Raw genomic sequence first — 19,721 nt, forward strand, 5'->3', positions numbered from 1 at the left:
TCAGTTGTAACAAAACCAATGTTCTGTTTCCTTAATGCTAAGAGTGCACTATAGAGCCGGCCTTTAAATAAAGATCTGAATCACGATTAACATTAAAGTCAGCCAAACAATGTGATCTATCTTTGTGAGCATTTCTAAAGAAAGTCTCCTACCTTTCCCACACAAGTGATTTCCATTACCTGCTCACAAAGGCCTCCATTCAACTGCCAGCAGATGGCAAGTCACCACAGAAAGCTATCCTATGTGTGCTAATAGAAGGATTAAAGGGTCAGGGGTGTTTTTTGTTCTTTTTCAGTATTCATTTTGTGATGCCTGTTTTGCTTTCTTGCCTGTTTTGCAAGAAATCATCTCTTCAAACAGATGTTTCCACTTCAGACCAAACAGAATGCCTTAAAAAGGGAGAAAATGCAAAAACAACAGAAGCATAAAAGTTTGAGTACCAAAGATTACAGTGTAGGGACCTGTAGAGTTCCACAGACAAGACAATGCAAAAAAGTTGGAATAACAAATAATTTTACATTCTGAACTACACTCTCTCAAGTTAGAATGGCCTTCTATGAGAATATTCAACAGCAGAAGAATAATGGCAGGATTTAGCTTCAATAGCTATGGAACAGATTCATAATTATGCTTAACGATTCAATTAGCACTTTGCTTGATTGGTTAAAATTTCCATCATTATCTAAGAGCACAAATTCATAGATAATGAAATATGCTGCATAGATTCTGCCTTCTTCATAGTTTTATTGATATCACAATGCTACAAAGATATGTACTGCACATAAAGGTTAAAATATAGCTCTCCTAGTCAGAAAGGTGTCTTGACTTTCTAAAACGAGTCTCTAAAAGGAATCGCAGTGTATGTATTAAAGAGGCACTGTTATCTGACAGGCCTTCATCTCTCAGCAGCCTTGCTACTTGTGAAGGATTAACCCTGATCAAAAACACTTTTACGGCATTAAGGAGAATGTCAGATGATCTGGAATGGACAATGCCGATTTGCTTCAGAAAGAAACTCAAACAGTGGAAACAGATTAAAGCAATTTAGAGTGCTTTATGACTTTGACATTTGGAATTGGAATGAGAAATTCTCCAGATGTTACAAGTGTTCAGCACTTTCTTGTATACTTAGGAATACAATGTGTGATCGAACACAGCACATTGTACTCATTTTTAATTTTCTTCCATTACATCAAATAGCTTAGCTACAAAAAAAGTTAAGATCACAGTACAAACCTACATCATAAACAGACACAAAACAATTGCAGAGCCTCTCCGAAAAAAATGCAAAGTTTACACCTACATAGTAATTCCAGGTATAAATTCACAGACAAAGAATGTATGATTTCATTGTTGACAAAAATGTACTGGATCTGCAGATTCTTTTACATCTGCACATGTTATAATGTCGTGTTTTATTACTACTCAATTGATTTATTGTTACAGCCTCACACAAAGGATTTGAGGTACATATAAAATAAGAACAGCACTTTAAATGGCAAAAATAAGTGTCAAAAGGTAGTAGAGCTAATCTGTACATAGCTGAAAGTCAAAGGAAAACAACACTGAAGCTATATAAAAGCATTTATTTTTTCAGAATTAAATAAGCATTTTTATATTATGTCCTAAGTATCCTGAAAAAAAAAGAATTCTTTAATAGACTAATAAGGCTATAATTACAATCCTTAGCACCAGGCATTGCAGATAATACTAAAAGCGAAACAGCATAAGTCTTGCTTTTAATTAATTAACAATTACATTTAAAAAAAAACTTGTAACTGCTCCAACAATATACCAGAGTTGTTTCCATGGAAACAAAAAATTATGCCAAGATTAAGTTTTATTTTAAGGAACCAAACAGAAATATGGTTGAAAAGACAGCATGCCTGGTTTAAATGGTTTAATTTTTCCTTTCTTTTCCTAATTCGGCATATTTCAGTTGTTAAAGTTATTAAAGAAATCATCAAGATACAAATGTCTTGTGCATTTGACAATGAAAAACATCAGCCAGGCCAAAGCACACAGTATCGAGTAGGTATTCTATGTGTCATCCTTTCCATAACTGTTCAGCAATGACTACAGCAGATGTTGATTCTTAAACCTTAGCATTAAGTAGTAGGTACAGTAGCTTGTCTCCATATTTCGGGACTCCATTAAAGAGAAAACAGTTTCTATGGTTTTAAAGTCTGAGGTTCTAAATTCTACACGGAGGTAGTCATTCAATTGTACAGTATTTGATTAATTTTTCTATTTTTTTCCTAATTGTACATCTAATTGTGTGGTCTTTCTGTAGTCAGGACTCTAAAATGCAATTGTAACAGCAGAAGAGCTGTATTAACCCTGGCCAGCGCTTCACTTGTGAGGTGGGATTCTACAAAGAAAATCACTTCAGTACAGCCGTCAGCCATATCTTTCAACTTGCAGAGAAAGCAGATTTGCAATTGTCAAGATGTTCGCTTTTAAAGGGTTGAAACAATCCACCCATGAGACTTCATTAAACTTGAGGAAAAATTGCACATTTTACGTATATATCACACTGCACTATCGTGAGACAAGTCGCTCCGTAAGGGAGTTCAATCCCAACAGTGTTTTTATGTTGATCCTGAACCAGTTCCAGCTTTATTGTTTGTCATGACAAAATTCAATGCTGATTTAATACTCATGAAAATAAGTGCTCTTTGGTCTTGAGATAAGTTGGAATTAAAAAGACGAGGGGATCCTGAGTGACCCAAGCAGCGAAGGTGTTTTCCTAGAATGCATGCCGAATCCTGCAGTCAGACTCATCCTTCTGGATGAGGATATGTTGCGAGTTGGCTGAGACTAGGATGGGACAAATGGTGGCTCATGTCCCATCCAGTAATCAAGCAGATCAGGGAACACCTCAGCTTGCTACACAGTGACCCATCTGGGACTTTTCCAGGGAGCTGTGACCTTGCTCACTGTCAATCAGGGCTAGACTGCTCTTCCTGCTGATGGTAACCCTGCTGTGGGCACTGCTGGGGAGATCATCCAGTGCATAGAGGAAACCCAAAACTTCTCATCCCGACCATGCCAGTTGCAGACATACTACTGAGATGATTAGATAGGGAGGATTCCAAACACTGAGAAGAGGAGAAAAAATAACTCATTTCCAACAAATAAAAAGAGCTACTCGAGAAATAAACAACCACCAAAATATCAACTGATTTTTTTTCTTGAGTTCAGGTTAGCTACACTTGCACCTTATACAAGTGCACAGTGTAGGCAGTACAACAACAGTATTCATCCCATGTGCAAGCACATGGTTCAAAGTTAGTCTGGTCACTGAAATACTGCTCTGTTCCACAGAAAAGAGGAGAGCCCTTTAGGCTTGAAAAATAAGACACCATTAATGCTTTCCTTTTATTACTGTGAGAGTTATAGCAAACCTAAAGCTGGTAACAATAATTGATAAATGAGAACAGAAACAATAATTCTTTATAACAACTCAAATCCCAATCCCCTGCACGGGGCATAATGTTTTTTAGTTCAAACAGCAACAACCACAGTTTTTACAATTGATTCTCATATTTTCATATTCTAAAAAATCTCTAAAAAAAGAAGTCACTTTTATGTACATTCAGATAGATTTTAAGACCCCTTTTAGATCACAAACACTCAATCACAAGTCACGATTTCAATTCCATTGTGCAATTATCTTTCTAATACTGATATAATTTTAACAAGAACCCTTGCTGAGAACTTACGGTGATATTTTAAGTATAAAAGTTTAAAATTTCAAGATATACACTCAATTAAAGCACATTAAAAAATAATACCTCAACTTGATGGTAATTGATTCAAAAAGAAACAAAGCATGCATTTGTAAGTGTCATTAGGACAGGATCAAGTCAATATTCTTTAATACAGGTGCACTCACAAACAGGCTTCAGTGTTTGAACCAATACATTGTAAAAAAAAGATTTTAATACATTTAATAGATCATAACAAATGGAACTATATGTCTAAACATTTACTTCAAAAGAAACAAATCCCACCATAAGAAGCCTGCAAAACCTGCACTAATTTGCAAATTAATTTTAAAGATTTTTTTTTTTAAAGAAATATCAATAAAATCAATGTTTGGGGATTGTCCCGTCTTAGTAGTATTTCAGTATTTCCACCACCTATACCTCCATGTGAATATTTGTGTAGAAAACAAAGAAATGTATGAAAAATAAATCTGTCTTTGAAGACAAAAGACAAAATGTCGTTGAAGCCTTAATAAGATTTAATAGTTACAGTGCTCAACAGATTTCACTGTGAAATAGAAACCATAACATATAACATCTGTAACTCACATAAAAAATGAGTTACAGATTGGATAAGAATTATACACAGCAAATGACATATTTGTCATCAACTGAATTACAGACAATTTATTCACACCTCCAAGTATTCCAATGCAAACAAATCTTCAGAAACACTCTACTCATTAACAGCACAATAAAAACCTCCAAAACATATAGAGGCTTCTGATGGATTTCTGCTTTCCTGGTGTATAAAAGAAGTAGCATCGAAGAGATTCAGTAGTAACATGCATCATCATGGTTAAGGTCAAAGAGCACTTTGAAGACTGCACGCAAGTGGTAAGTGATCTCCACAAGCTAGGGGTGGCTATAAAGTATATAATCCACAAAAAAGCTGAATCTATCACTTACTTTTATATTGTTCTTTATTAGAAAATTCAAGGCTACTGGTATAGTGGCAGGGCAGTATAATGGTGCAGTGGTTAGCACTTCTGTAGAGTCTTGGGTTCAATTCCTGGGGTGCTATCTGCATGGAGTTTAAAACTACCTGCAATAATATGGCTTTCATGATTACAATAAAGAGGTCTCTGAATGAAGACGGACCACAAAAAGGGCAGCTCAAATTTGCCTGACTACATATCAATGACAAGTGGAACCATGGTCAAATGGAACCTTATGGTCAGATGAAATGTAAATAGAACTTTATGACATATCCTCAGCCTTATGCACATCATTGTAGAAAAGTGAAGCTCATGTTGACTAAGCTCTGACACCCTCTGTAAAATATGGTCTGTTATATTTTGGGGGAAGTTTTTTTATTAGAACCCTAATGAAGTCAGAGGTATTGTGAACTGAAACATGTACCAGAACATTCTGACTAAACACCAGCTTCCCTGTGTCATAAAGCTCATGTTTGGCTAAAACTGAACATTCCAGCCTGACAATGATCCAAACACATACATCCAAATTAACAAAGAAGTGGTTAAGTGCACTCTAAATAAATGTTCTTGACTGACCATCTCAATTCCCAAACCCTCAATTCAATGGAATAATTGTAGCTCATACTCAGGATGGCAGTTCACAAACAGAAACCAAAGGATCTACAGGACCTAGAGCACTTCTGCTTGGAGACATCATAAAAATCACCCCTCATAAGTGCCAGAAACACAAAGCACGCTAGGCATCTTGTCTGTATAATAACATCAGAGGAGAACTGAAAAAATCCTAACTACATTGGTAAAGATACGTGTGCCCCTTGTTTTTTCTGGATTTGACTAATGTCAAATACTACTTTGTCTGTGAAAAGCTATTAATATAACAGTATAACATTTGACATATAAGCAAAAGAAACATTATTCATTGACATTATTTGAAAAAATGTTATTTAATGTGTCGTTTTTGTTCCTGTTTCATAAGGGATACAAATAATCTGGAGAAGGCATTGTATTGTCCTCTACTTTACAACATTAAGTTAGTAATAACAGCAACATGGTTATATAAAAATACAAGAAAAAAACATAAGTAAAAAAAAACATTTAAATAAAACCATACAAAAATAACAGAACTGAAGACACATTTTTGACAGACAAAAGAACAGAATCAACAATGTTCTGAATTTATGAGATGATTCCTCAATATTTTCATAGGAGACCACAAACCTTGTGGAAATATTTACCTTGGTCCTGAAACTAAAGAATGCATAACCCAATTATTTATCTGCGTAAGAGTCAGGAATGTTTCTTTGTGTTTCAATAATAAGGCTGATTTGTACATGGTATGAACACACAAACTGAAAAATAATTACAGGGTCAAATGAAGAACATAAATCCCAGCCAACCCCTAGTGAAAGCTAAATATAGGCTGTACAAACAGCAGGACAACTTACAAAGCTTTTGCGTCAGGGCAACACTTTCTACATTTTCTAGAAATCAGTGTAAAGTCCAAATAACTCTAGAGGGATGTTTAAAGTGAAAACAACATTTCCATAACATTTTCAACATTGTGGTTTTCTATGACCACACTTTGTCAAAATCTATTAGGACCTTAAACACTTAACATTTAAATCTTAAACATTAAACGTAAGCATTTCCTTTTCCATATGGCAAATAAACCGAACTGAACCAAACATTGATACAATCGTTTTCTAGAAACTAAGGAATTGTTATCCTATGGTCGAGGGAACCAAACATTGATACAATCGTTTTCTAGAAACTAAGGAATTGTTATCCTATGGTCGAGCGGGTGAATATTTGCATATACATTTATTCCTTTCTTTTAATTAAGAAATAATTCTTCACACACTACTGTTATGCTTATGCACACGCTGAGAGAGCAGCCTGGGGAGAGGCTGTGGGAGTCTGGAAGAAGCTGGCCTGCCATACTGCTCAAACCTCTACCTGGCTTCTTTCAAGAAACAGCTGGGTGAATCAATTAGCTACCTGCAACCAAACAGGCTTTATGGCTTTCACCTCCACTATAACCTTTCATGTGTTTTATAGTCGCTTAAAAGCTCAACCCAACTGATAACTGAAACACCGAGCAATCGAGGCACCGCATAGCCCTCCATATTTCACTTGAACAGCAAAAGGTATTAAAAAGGCACCACTTAGCGGAGCACAAATCCCATTAGTTCCTTCAAATTCTTATTTGCCAGTCACTTAATAGAGGTTATAACATAGGTTGGGAGGAATGACAACAACCAAGTTCAAGCAGACTCAGCTGTCACTAATGCGTAATAACTCCTGATGTAATTTATTCCCCTAAATGTTAGAAATACTGTAATCCTCTATCCATCCATCCTATGTATAAACACATAATCCTTTTATTTTCCTGGCATACATATCTTTTTGCATCCCACCTCCACCTCTGCAGCTGTCCCTCGGTCACTCCTCACTCTGCACGGAGGTCCTAGCGTCCTCGTCCTGTCATCCTAGGATTTTATTGATTAAAACACTCCACAATCCTTTTACGCTTAATCCTTGGGTGTGGTTATTTCCCCTATCACCTCGACTGTCAAAAACACAAATGGTTTTCTCCTAAAAAAAAGCATAGATTTTTTTTAAAACATGTGGCAGACTGGTTTGTGATCCTGAAAAGACTATAAATGGACCAGAAACCTGAGATGGGTCATGTGATATTTTTGCTTTTACAGCTGACATACACTGGGATTTCTTTGATCGCTTTTTTTCAGTAGAGAGCAGTTATTTCTCCTCCAAACATTCCAAGGGAATTTACTTTGGTCTTCTTTGTGAAGACTGTTCGAAACATTACACCATGCGAAAAGAAGTAGGTGTACCACTGAGGGAGAAGTGAACACAAAGTCAGTTTTCAAAGGAATATGCCGAAGCAGCGCTGGAAGGAGAAACGGCATTAATTGTGGAGAAGATACATAAACAAAGTTTCGCTGTTCTATAGTTATTCCAGGATATAAACGCAGCATAGCAGAACAACATAATTTTTCTTTAAATTGGGAAAGGGGGAACATGACGCAAAACTCTGATTTTAAAGGGGATTCCAGGTTTTCTGCACAGCTGCAGTGTGGGGTTTGTGTTTAATCTAGTGGTGTGATGTGCTGTGGAGCAGTCGGTCAGCCGGGACCGAGTCGCGTTCTGCTGTTGTCCCTGACAACAGCAACAATCATACGAGCTCTTAAACCTGCAACTCAAACTATATCTGGACGCCTTTCATTTAAGGCAACCCTTTTTCAATCAGGCTAATTAGATGTCTCGTCGCGTCGAACGGGTGTATCGTCGCTCTGTGATTAGAGCTCCCCCAACCTCCGCGTAAGCGGTCGGTTCTCTCTAAACGAAATCTGCTGGTTCATTTTCCTGTTTCCTTTTTGCATTTACCCTTTTTTCTTCGCCTAATTTCCCTCCCTCTTTTCCTTTCTACTTTTTCAGTGATTTTTTATTTCAGGGTCGGCTCGCCAGCCTCTCCCCTTTTTATTTTCTCGGCTGGGAACCTTGCTTATTGTTTTAGACGCTCCTCACGGACTGTCCTTCTTCTCTGCCTGCAGCAGATACCACTTTTATTTCCTGATCCTGCCATCCTTCGCCTTTTCCGTAGCAGCGCACTGAATCCTGAGCTTGGGCTTCAACCAACCATCACGCTGCAACACGGCTTACCACGAGGTACAGCAAATAAAATGCATCCTTACACTTATACAGCGCTTTTCTGGACACTCCACTCAAAGCGCTTTACAGGTAATGGGGACTCCCCTCTACCACCCATACCAAAGTGCAGTCCCACCTGACGAAGAGCCAGCTGCGTGAAGCACGTCATGGCTCAAAACACTGCCGGCTGCGTTCTACCGAACATCGAGGATATCTACTCTGTTAGATGCCTCCAGAAGGCCGGGTCTATCCTCAGGGACCCCAGTCACCAAAACCACAACTTGTTCTCTCTACTACCATCCGGAAAACGATACCGAATTACTGTATACAGACCAAGACCAACAGGTTTCGAAACAGCTTCTCCCCCACCAGGCAATAAGACTGCTAAACAGCCAACCACAGCAGACACCTGCAATTACCCAAACGGCCGCTGGCAAATAGGCAACCTACTGTACTGTACTTGAACTAGAGTGCACCTGCGCCCTCCTGTCACTTTGCATTCTCAGGACACATGAACAGCGCTTAATACCCTCGTGTTACTTTCTCACAATCTGTAAATTGCAATCATATAAATTATTGTATCATAATCCCTATAAACTTCTGTCCTTCTACTCTTCTATCCCTCTTAACGAGCTTGCGGATAAAGCATTTCATTGCCGACAACACCGATGTATGCTGTACTGTTCGTGCATTGATAAATAAGCCTTGAGCGACTGATGGAAGAGGTCCACTTGCCTGGTCAATGTAGAAAGCAGTGCCAGCGCGGATCTCCCGGCGCTGCTTCAGGTCCGTTTCTGTGGTGTCCCGGGACAGCGCCACGTACTCCACCTCTCGCTGGGTGAGCTCCTGGAGGCATGTTTACTGTCAGCTCTGCACCTCACACCAGCAAATAAACCTACATCCTGCACATGGGTAATCTACAAGAGCACTAGAGCTACTCAGTGTCGCCTACACACTACACTCTAATGCCTTTGACTTAGAGACAGGAAATACTAATACTCCGACATTTGTTCCCAGTTTAGCACTTCAGGCAGTAAACTGGTTCAACAAAACATTGGCCTTGTACTGCCCTATGCTGACAATGAATGAAACAGTGTAAGATCATTTCCAAGCAGAAGACTTCAAGATGTTATTCATATTATATCACAGTCAATCTTTTCATTTTCAAATTAAAAGCAAGAAAAACATATATTCAGAATGGTTATGTATATTTTTCTCTATCCACTACTTAATTGTTTTAAATTCATGTCCTACCTTCAATAATTCAAAAATAAATGTCTAGTTTTCCTGAAAGAGAACTGGGAACAAAGCAGGACTGCACCATGGATTTTATGGGACATACAGGGACACCAATTAATTTAGTCGGCTTGTCTTTGTGCTAGGATTACAACGGCACAACTTCAAGCAGATAAAGAAAATTATGGAGACATCTTGCCATGGTCAGTTTTTTCTCACTCTGTGTGTGCAATACAGTAGCACATCTGTCAAAATAATGGTTGTGAGACAACCCCAATCATCCAACTTTCACCAGATGGCCATGGCTGTACAGGGAGAATGGTGAAACCATAGCAGTCTATCAAGTAAATGATCAATTCTATGTAAGTGCTGCCAGGATTGTATTAATGCTTAGGGAGGATATACGCATTACTAGCCGTGGATTCCTATAGCTAATTTACTGTTTGCATTTTTTATCATCTTGTATATGCTGTATGTGTTTGAAATATTTGATCATTAACACCAAGTGTTGTATTTCTTTTGTGCGTCAATATAAATTAAATAATAAAAACACTTTCACAATATATTAAAACTGTCCCAAAACATTTTGTCTCTTTGTTGAAAATCCAGACAACATGTTGCCGTAGTGTTAAGAATTGCTGCCCTGCAGCTTTGGTGCACTGGATTCAATTCCAGACCTGCTATCAACATGTGTTACAGTATGAATATTCTCCCTGTGTTTGTGTGGGTTTCCTCCGCTTTCCTCCCACAGTCCAACGACATGCTGACAGGTCAACGTTCTTGGGGAAAATTGGCCCTGGCTTATGTGTTTATGTCTGTGTGTGGCCTGTGATGGACTGGTGTCCCATCCATGGTGTATCCTGCCTTGCGCCTGTTGCTTGCTTGAATAGGCTCCAGCTCCCCCCTCACCCTGTATTGGCTAATGTGGTTAGAAAATGGATGGCTGGATAGAAGTTGAAAATCTGGCATGCTTGTTTATTATTGGAAGTTAATTTATTAATGAAGGGTTCGTTTGCTCTTCCACCATATCTGTTGGCGTTTCATCTGGCATCACAATTCAGACGTTTACACTGCACGATCAACATAAACTGACGATCTTACCAAGTACTGCATGGCAATAGAACGTCGCAGTGGACCTGGGGGGCCAATTAAAAAGACATCCTGTCCCAGTAGGTCTTTCTGCATGATCCATCGGAGATGCTGGGCCACAGTCTGTGGCAAAGACTCACTCACTGGGGAGGCAGACAGGAATTTATCAGTGTCCCAGTGAAGACAGCCTGTCCTCTGTGTAATTATAATTCAGCTGAGCACCCTGGTCACATAGGCTGGTGTACAGACGTAAGGCTCTGAATTCCAGGTATTCTGTATGACCAATGGTAAGTGCAAACAGAATTAGAATTTAGGTAAGTGACAAATGTAACAACTCTGCATTATCAAAAAGCACATTTGGTATTACATCTCAAATCTGAAAATGTAATAAACATATTTTTTTCATACATTATGTGTATTAATAATGACCTGTTAATTTAAAAATAGAATGGTAATTCACACCAAAAAAAGTCGGTTATACTGTATGTGAGTCATGACCGCCTAGAGCACTAAGAAATTCTTGCATAATATCAACAAGGACAGTATGTCTGTAACTCAAAATTACAAAAGTTCTATTTAGCAAAAACATTCAAGCAGCACCATGTGACCAACAGCATACAGTGACAATCTGGGTATTTTATTGACGAACAACTGCTTATGATACATTTTTACGAAGAGTTCAAAAAGAGCATGTTATTTAATTTAGACTGCAAGTCTTCCAAAAAAGTAAACTGTCAATCTTTCAAGGTTGCAGTAACTACTAACTTTATATCTACAGTATGCCTTGAAAATTGAACGTTAACATTGCTTACATGTCAGTTCTTTAAAGTCAGATTTAACAGCAAAATTTAAGACAAAGGACTGGATACAAATCAAAACGTTTACTCACCTACCAATTGTAAATCATAACCCTGAGTTTGATGGCATTTTTCCAATAGAGGAAAATGCCTCTGGTAAACAAAATCACATTTTGGTTCATAATCAATGCTTGATGAGTCAAAATTCTGCTTTTATCCAAATCTTGCAGGTTTAAATATAATTATGTCTTAAAATATCTGATATTCAATATCCAGAGTTTTAGGCTAAAGGTTAGAACTGGTATTCAGATTTCCAAGAAAAAGCAAGGTAAACAATATCCACTTTAAACAGATATATTCAAGTTCCCCAAATTGTTCAGCCCGCACACAGCTGTAGTTAGTTATATAGTATATATAGTTATTATGTGTATTCAGGTGAAACCATCGTACGAGAAAGAGCAGAACACAAAGTTCTTAGCAAAATTATTTAACTGAATTAACATTTTCCATATTCGTTTAATTTACTGTAGTGTGTTGTTATTTTTAACTAGTTTTACTTACTGTGATTAACAGGAACAAGTTCTGGATTCTTTGGCGTTTTCAATCGGTATGAAATTTCACCAATTTTAACCGTATCACCTGAAAACATGAAAAGAAAATTGATACAAAAGCTCTTATTTTACCATAGTGGAATACAAATAAAAGGCTTTGGAAGCCAGTTGCATTGCAGAAATGTTGTTTATCTTTTTATTGAATTTTTTCATAAGAATTCCATCATACGAGTGCAAACAAAAGTACTTTTTAATTAACATATACATGGCTCTACCACAATACCGCACTCTGAACCCAGCTCTAGGGTCCTGGGTTCAATTCTAGACTGGGATCTCTTCTGTGTGAAATTTGCATATTCGATCTGACACATTGCCTTGTGTCTGTCTGGGAATTCTCCAGGTGCTCCCTTTTCCTCCATTGACCAAAGGCTCGATATCCAGGCGAACTGGCATCTCTTAATTACCCTCAGGGAGTGTGTGACTTAAGATGATCTATGGCATCCTGCCCAGTAGGAAGTTCTTCCTGCTGAGTTAGGCTCTGGTTCACAATGACCACTAAGGGTATGTTAGTGTGTGTGCTTGGACAGATATACACCAGTAGATAATTCTACCTCCTGAGAAGACAAGGCATGTTTACTCATTACTATTACGGCAGCACCAAAGAAAGCGTCCTCACTGGTGGCATCACTGTATGGTACAGCAATACTACCGTGCATGATAAAGACACACAACAAAGGGTTGTCTACTCCCACATATTTATTGTTCGTGTTGTTTACTGACTGTACATACTATCACTATTTGCTTGTCCTGAGAGAACAGTATGAATAATAATTCCAATGTACACGTAGATATGGCAATCAACTCATCTACTCTTTACTCTAGTGACCATAAAGCAAAGGATTAGAGAAAGAGCTTGTAAAGAATAATTTATGTTAATGTAAGTATTTTGCAAGGGTATCAAAACGATCTAAGGACCTTTATTATTGTATTTGCGTGTGTTTTCACAACAACTGTATCTATTATTATTAAATCTTAAAAGCATGTAATTATGGTCTCATTATATTCCATCCATAGCCCCTTAATCCCCTTAACACAGACGCAGGTGATCCAGAGCCCATCCAGCTAGCAAAGGGCACAAGGTACAGGGCACACACACGCACACACACCTAGGGCCAGTATTTCTAGAAGTATGTCTTTGGTCTGTGGTAGGAAACCAGAGCACCCAGAGGAAACCAACGCAAATATGGGGGGAACATACAAACTCCACTCAGACAGCACTCCAGGAATCGACCCAAGGGCCACAGCTGTGCGAGACAGCAAGGCTCATCACTGAGCCACCGTGCTGCCCCCACTACATTCCAATACAAACCAAATATTATTCAAACTATAATGTTATTCAGCTCCTCAATCATACGAAAACGGGTCCCAGAAACTCCGGATTGGATCTTCAGTCATAACATGCTTCTGCTATTGGTTCTCATTAAAGCTCTGTAAAAATATGGGTCCGCAATTTATCACAGTAACTTTCCTTTGACAACAGTATTCCAGTGAAACCTACAAGTCCTTATGCATGATAAGAATACACAATCTCGGTGTGAGAACACCAAGACAGCAACAAGCTACACCATCGTACCTTCTGAAATTAGTCGTTGTTATAATCAATTAAAATTATTGGGGTAATGAAGGCAACTCACAAAAGTGTACCGTCACAGTGATATGTAACAATAATGTGTGATACCTATAAAGTATGCTTGGTGATTTAGAAACACAATCAGAAATTATGAGTACAGCAAACCGAAACGTGCTCCTTCATCTTTGCATGTGGAGCACACCTGTATTACAGCTACTATCTACTACTTTCCGATCCCGAGTAGTAATAAATCGGCACATCGCAAAAAATCTCGCATCAACATATTTTTGTCAGAGGTAAGCAAACAAGATACCTTACTAGGTACATATTGACAACCAAAATTAAATCATTTACCTGCAGATGTGTTTATTAATTTGACCTCCTGTCTTTTCCATGTCCAGTCTCCCCTTCCTAGAGCAACTCCTAAAATATTCCTTATTCTTCTGGCGGCTATAGCAGCAACAGTGCCGCTGTACAAAACCTGTGACTGCATTCCTTTGAAAATATTGATTTCACAAGTCCCCTTCGTTTTATGTGTTAAATTATAATGTGTATTTATAATGTAAGCAAGTCATAATAATTTCATATCTATTACTGGTTGTCAACTGTACGATGTTAAGGGGGAAGATAATTCATGTCGTACAGATGTGTTCAAACAAATGTTCCCGCAAGAAACTTGTTACTGATTATTTTCTTTTCCGCCAATGAAGTGTTTTTGAAACGCTGTCAGATTATTTAGTTTCAAAGACTATTACGATCGTCATGAGGATCTTAGTTGGAAAGGACATCCTTAACTGAATTTCAAGCTATACTGCATATTAGCTACGTGTCTATTAGCAACTACTGCTGCCGATATATCTTTTTAGTTTCTTCAAACTTTTAAGACAATAATAAAACACTCCTGCAACAATTCTTCATATTGTAAGCACTGACACTATGATATCAGAGACAAAAAAGTATTTTTATTTTGTAACAGTCTGATTAAGGGAATAACTAAGGCTATATATATATATTTATGTAGATAGTGCAGTATATTTTAATGTTGTAATACATATATTAAAAAAAGAAAATAAAAGCCTAATAGTTTATTATTTATAAATGGTAACGTTAGAAATGAAAAAGGAAGACATACAGAACTTAAATTCTATTTTTGCTTTTGTTATTTTTTTTTTCAGTTTGTTACTAACACAAGAATAGTTACCAATCAGAAAAGGCTTTTTGGTTTGTCCAGCACATTTTCCTTTTAGTAGTTTAGTAATCTGAGAACCTCACTCAGCCATTTACTGAAATAAACCAGGGTGTTTCTAAATGCATGTTCTTGAAGCTTCTACTTGTTTGAACTTCACTGCTCTTTCTGAGGATGTCCATGCCTTTGTGGTGTCTGAATACCTAAATTGGGTCTTCTTGCGGCCAATTTTCAAGATGAAAGATTCTGTCCTTTCAGCCTGTTAGAGTAGCACATTTCTTCAGGTCTGGAAAAGTAGTTTTTAATATCATATTTTGTTGATAATTTCTGCAATTCCCTGAATTGGAAGAAGCAGAAGAGGTTAGAAAATGAGTAGGTGTGACTATTTTTCCAACCATACCAGCACGTAGCTCATTGATATAAACCAGGAAGATCATTGGTCCTAAAACAGATCCCTGTGAGATTCTACTAGACACATCACCCCCGATCTGAGCATTCACTTCTGTAACCTCTGTTTCCTATTAACGAATTCTTAATCCAAGTACATACATTAACTTGAATGCCCAAATGCCTGCAGTTTAAGAATTAATCTTTTATGAGGAACATTATAAAAAGCTTTCTGAAAGTCTGAATAAACCAAATAATATGGCCCTTGCATCTAATACCACTGAAGCTTGTTCAAAGAAACCTAGCATGTTAGTAAAGCAAAACCAACCTTTACTGTCCCCTAGAAATGTATTGCTTTGCAGATGATCCTCCTCTTTATGATCCTTCTGATCTATCATTTCCATAACTTTTCATGTAATATAAGATTAATGAGTAAAAAAGTATTTTAAGACTTCTCTTGCATTAATTGATTTAGATTTTTTGCATTTTACATTTACATTAGCAATGTAATACCATTTCAATTAATGGTCGATTACCCCTATTTTTAGAGACTGCTGAAAATGTTTTCTTATTGGCCTAAGAATACTTCTTGTATCCACTAAGTACATTTCATAGAATACAATTAAGCTCTGGAGATTTGTCTTATGTGCTTCTAGTACTGTATGTGTAACAGTTCTACACTAATATTATACTATATGGACGTTTGTGTTTGCCCAGGCTAAAACATTTTGTCCATTTCATCCTTTCTAAACATCTGACTGAAATACTTGTTCAAACACCAAATACATCAGCCATTTCCTTTTTTATCACCTATACATTTCCCGTTTTCACCTTGGAGACACTTCAACCTTGACTGTTGTAAATACCGAAGGATTTTCTTTCTGTTTTAGCCTCTATTGCAACATTCCTTTTAGTCTTTCTTAACCTTTTTAATATACAGTTTATTATAACCTGTGTTGTAGTTCATGATATTCCTTTTCTATAGCTGGATCTTCCAGTTTTTGAATGTTTTAGAAGGTGTTTTCTTTTTTCTTATATTATTCATTGATTTATTTGGTTCTTTGGGCCAGTGCTTACTTGACATCGATTTACTAACTTATGTGATGAATAAGTTTTATGTTTCCATCAGAATATCTTTAAACTGTTGCAATTGATTGTGAATTAATTCCATATCTATTCTGTCCCATCTGGCTTCTCTTTAACCCTGTCTCATTCCTTAATAGCCTGCATCCCAGAAATGGTCAACTTTGCTTTAGATTCTACCTAGACTATATTATGATTACAATTCCATAAGTATTATATCACCTCTAGTATATTTTGATAGTTTGTAAGATTTGAATGTCCTTATGTGCATGCTAAAATGACTTCCTGCTGTAGATGCTCCTACAGATCTTTAACAGAACTTCATATTTTCTTATCACATTGCCCTTTTGAATTGACAGATCCCTGCCTATAACTTTTTGAACAAGCAGAATGATTTGTTTTGATACCATGTTTTTGTTTAGATCACACTATCATGACTTCACTTAAGAGTGTAATGACTGTGGGCAGTGGATTGTAATAAACATATTAAACTATTATTCATGCATTCACATTTCTCCACATATTAAGCTCAAGGAAAACATAATAGGCAAATTAAGAGGGAGGTTTAAGAGAGTAGATGTTTAGGTACATATGCACATACATGTACTAAATAAGATAACCAAAGAAACACATTTTATGTTGAATTTGCCTTTTTAATTCAAGTTAGAAAGACTTTTAAAAAATTGAAACGTGTTCTGTACAAGGTACACATTATATTAATAACAAAGGAAATCAGAATTATGATGCTGCAAAATCTGAACTACAAAGCAGTTCTTTTCTGGTGTCTTGAACTTGTTGCTAGGAGACTTCATTTTGTATTAAAAGGGTATGATTATCTGTTATATAATAGGAATTACACATTTGAAATGCAGGTCTGACAATGCATTGCTTGGCCATCCAATGTCACAACATTGTCTCTGACCTAAGCAATCCAAAAAAGATTATATACAATGAATAGGCATTTAGTGTATATTGTGTTATTCATATTTAATTGAATCTGAAAGGCAAGTACTGTATGTTTAAGCACATAGTTTCAAAAGAGAGAACTACAGCGAATTACCAATGTGGAGGCATCTACAGTAAAATATCAGGCAATATTTCTCATCTTTAGAACAAAATAATATGCCACAATGTCTACAATTTATATTGGTTTATCTTTCCACCAATATTTTAACTTTTTTTTATAAGTTTAAAAGATGCTTTTCACTCCAAAGATGTTTGAGTAAAAGCTAGTACATCTGCTGTTCTAACACTGTAACACAGGTAAGGCTTTAAATGTACTAGTTTAAATTATTGGTTCTTCCAAATCTATTTTTAAATGTTAATTTGACTCTTATTAGTCTGTCATGTCAAACCCTGCTCTTTATGATACTCAAGAAAATCCAGTGTTTTTTGTCACAGTTTTTCTTTTCTATATCCAAAAGAAATAGAAATTTGATATACGCATAAAAAGAAATTGAACAAACCAGCATTATCGTTGTACTGGTAATGCCTATTAAACCAAGATTGAATTACAATAATTGTATTGATTCAAAACCACAGTTCTGCTCAAGCCTTTGGCGTCACTGATACACATGTAACTACAGCTAACAAATAGTTCCAATTGCTGTTGGTTTTTTTCTTAAAAATGCGTTGAATCCAAAATATAGTCATCATAAGTATTTTATTACAAAAAAAGTTTTAAATTGCTGGACTATTGCATTTCTTCCCCCCTTGTCACAGAGTAAATGTTACAATGTGACAGAGCAGAGTAATATCTTAACATTTCAAATAAGTATCCTAATAAGAGCCGTCACCCTATAAAAATGGGGGCAATTAAAGGGTTTTAAAATAAGCATATATGAATCTAGCAAGGAAATAAGAACGAGATTTACGGTATCCTTGTTTTCAGAGAGGGATTCTACCAACAGGTGACGTCATCGACATCCTCTCTTGGATGTGCTCCTTATAGGGGTTGACATTTATCACGTGGCGGAGCCTTAGGAAGAGCGTAGCAGAGGGGAGAAGTCAACGAGCCCAGCGAGAGGGAAAGCGAAATAAAAAAGGGGCCGAGAACCATAAATCGAATGCACAATTTCCCAGATTGAGAGCAACAGTAAATATTCCCTAACTCCCTGCACTTTTTCCCAAGGAGTCTTATAAATTGGATGAGAGATTATGGATGATGTCTACCATTACACTCGCAGTCTTGTCTGGGAAGAACTGGTAGGTGTTTTTCTCTTCACTTTTGGGGAAGACTTGAAATTCACTGGCTTTAGATTGGAATCACTCGATTGTATCCGTTTCTCTTGTTTTTCGCTGTTAAAATATAATAAATATGTATGCTTTTTTTAAAAAAGGTCAATATTATGCAACCTTATTTCGCTAGAAACTGCTTTGATTTCCGAGAGCGAAATGCTTCTAAATGTCATAGGTTTGAGTTTACTTTTGTGATGGAAGAAAATTTGCAAACCAAAGTGAAAAATGGGACTTGAGCAGAGCGCAGTCTCGGCGCACGTGCTGTGGTGATGTCCTGTGAAAGACACTATATTCCAATAAAGGTTGTTATCACTATAAAAACTCAGGGAGCACCGGTCTCCGAAACTCAAACGATGGCGAGATTTGAGTTTTTAACCGTTTGGCTGATGGACAGTAGTGATTGCAGTACTGTTGTACACTGCAGGACTGCGGTAGCACACAGGTGATGGGTACAGCATTTGGTCTTGTCGTACGCTATTGTTTAACACAGCTGACTTTCATTGCTGAACAGGTTTTCAAAAGGGTGGCTGTCATGACTTAAATCTACATTTTGAATGGCGTAAAATAAGAATGATATAAATTCTTCTTATCCATCGGTATTTAAAGAATTATTGTGCTGTGAAATGTTTGGCCGTGAAATCGCTGTCCTGCATTAGAGATAGAAGGTCCGATCTAATGACATTAACAAATGAAGGAGTATTTTACTCCCAGGTGTAGACCAAAAAGCGCCTGGGCGTTTCAGAACGTCCTGCTGGTAGTACTATTGTTCTTGCCGCTATCGAGACTCGTGTGTCCGTACAGTACCATGATCCCGATGAGTGTGCTGGAGATTTACTGGAACTATTGGGGAATCTCGAAAAAGAGGAAATTCAGCATGCACCAATACAGTATATATTGAACAAACCGAGTAAATAGGACTTGTACAGTATTTGATGAGGGTGGGGTTGTTTTCCGAATTTACCGGTCGTCTGATTGAGACATTTTTATACCGTGTTACGTTTTACTTCCACACCGAGGTCGCGGTTTTCCTCATTTTCATTTAACCACTTTCAATCCTACCCAAATACGTTGGTATTGTTTAGTTGTGCACGCGTTATTTCAATGCTTTTGCATTTCCAGCGCTCATATTTTGATTTAATATACA

At 37.1% G+C, this 19,721-nt stretch overlaps 2 protein-coding genes across 4 annotated transcripts in view; one reads left to right on the forward strand and one right to left on the reverse strand.

The window, feature by feature from the left end:
- vwa8 (von Willebrand factor A domain containing 8) overlaps nucleotides 1–14,327 on the reverse strand; it is a 117,503-nt gene extending 103,176 nt beyond the window's left edge. For 2 of the 3 annotated variants that reach the window (XM_088602402.1, XM_088602394.1), the window contains exons 1-4: nucleotides 14,038–14,327; nucleotides 12,064–12,141; nucleotides 10,718–10,848; nucleotides 9,116–9,226 (exon numbers count right to left, since the gene is read on the reverse strand). In XM_088602402.1, coding sequence (XP_088458528.1) covers nucleotides 9,116–9,226; nucleotides 10,718–10,848; nucleotides 12,064–12,141; nucleotides 14,038–14,176 — 459 coding nt within the window. In that variant the 5' untranslated portion in view covers nucleotides 14,177–14,327. Of the gene's footprint in view, nucleotides 1–7,125; nucleotides 8,910–9,115; nucleotides 9,227–10,717; nucleotides 10,849–12,063; nucleotides 12,142–14,037 lie in introns of those variants that run through there. The other variant, XM_088602412.1, reaches the window with a different exon arrangement.
- A 3,990-nt stretch (nucleotides 14,328–18,317) lies between these two features.
- The window catches only part of dgkh (diacylglycerol kinase, eta), a 102,708-nt gene continuing 101,304 nt past the window's right edge, over nucleotides 18,318–19,721 (forward strand). Inside the window, exon 1 of the mRNA XM_088602475.1 lies at nucleotides 18,318–18,544. Coding sequence (XP_088458601.1) covers nucleotides 18,497–18,544 — 48 coding nt within the window. The 5' untranslated portion in view covers nucleotides 18,318–18,496. The remainder of the gene's footprint in view (nucleotides 18,545–19,721) is intronic.

The sequence above is a fragment of the Lepisosteus platostomus genome, chromosome 2 (genome assembly GCF_059453375.1).
Source record: "Lepisosteus platostomus isolate fLepPlt1 chromosome 2, fLepPlt1.hap1, whole genome shotgun sequence".
In the NCBI taxonomy this organism is placed as follows: Eukaryota; Metazoa; Chordata; class Actinopteri; order Semionotiformes; family Lepisosteidae; genus Lepisosteus; species Lepisosteus platostomus.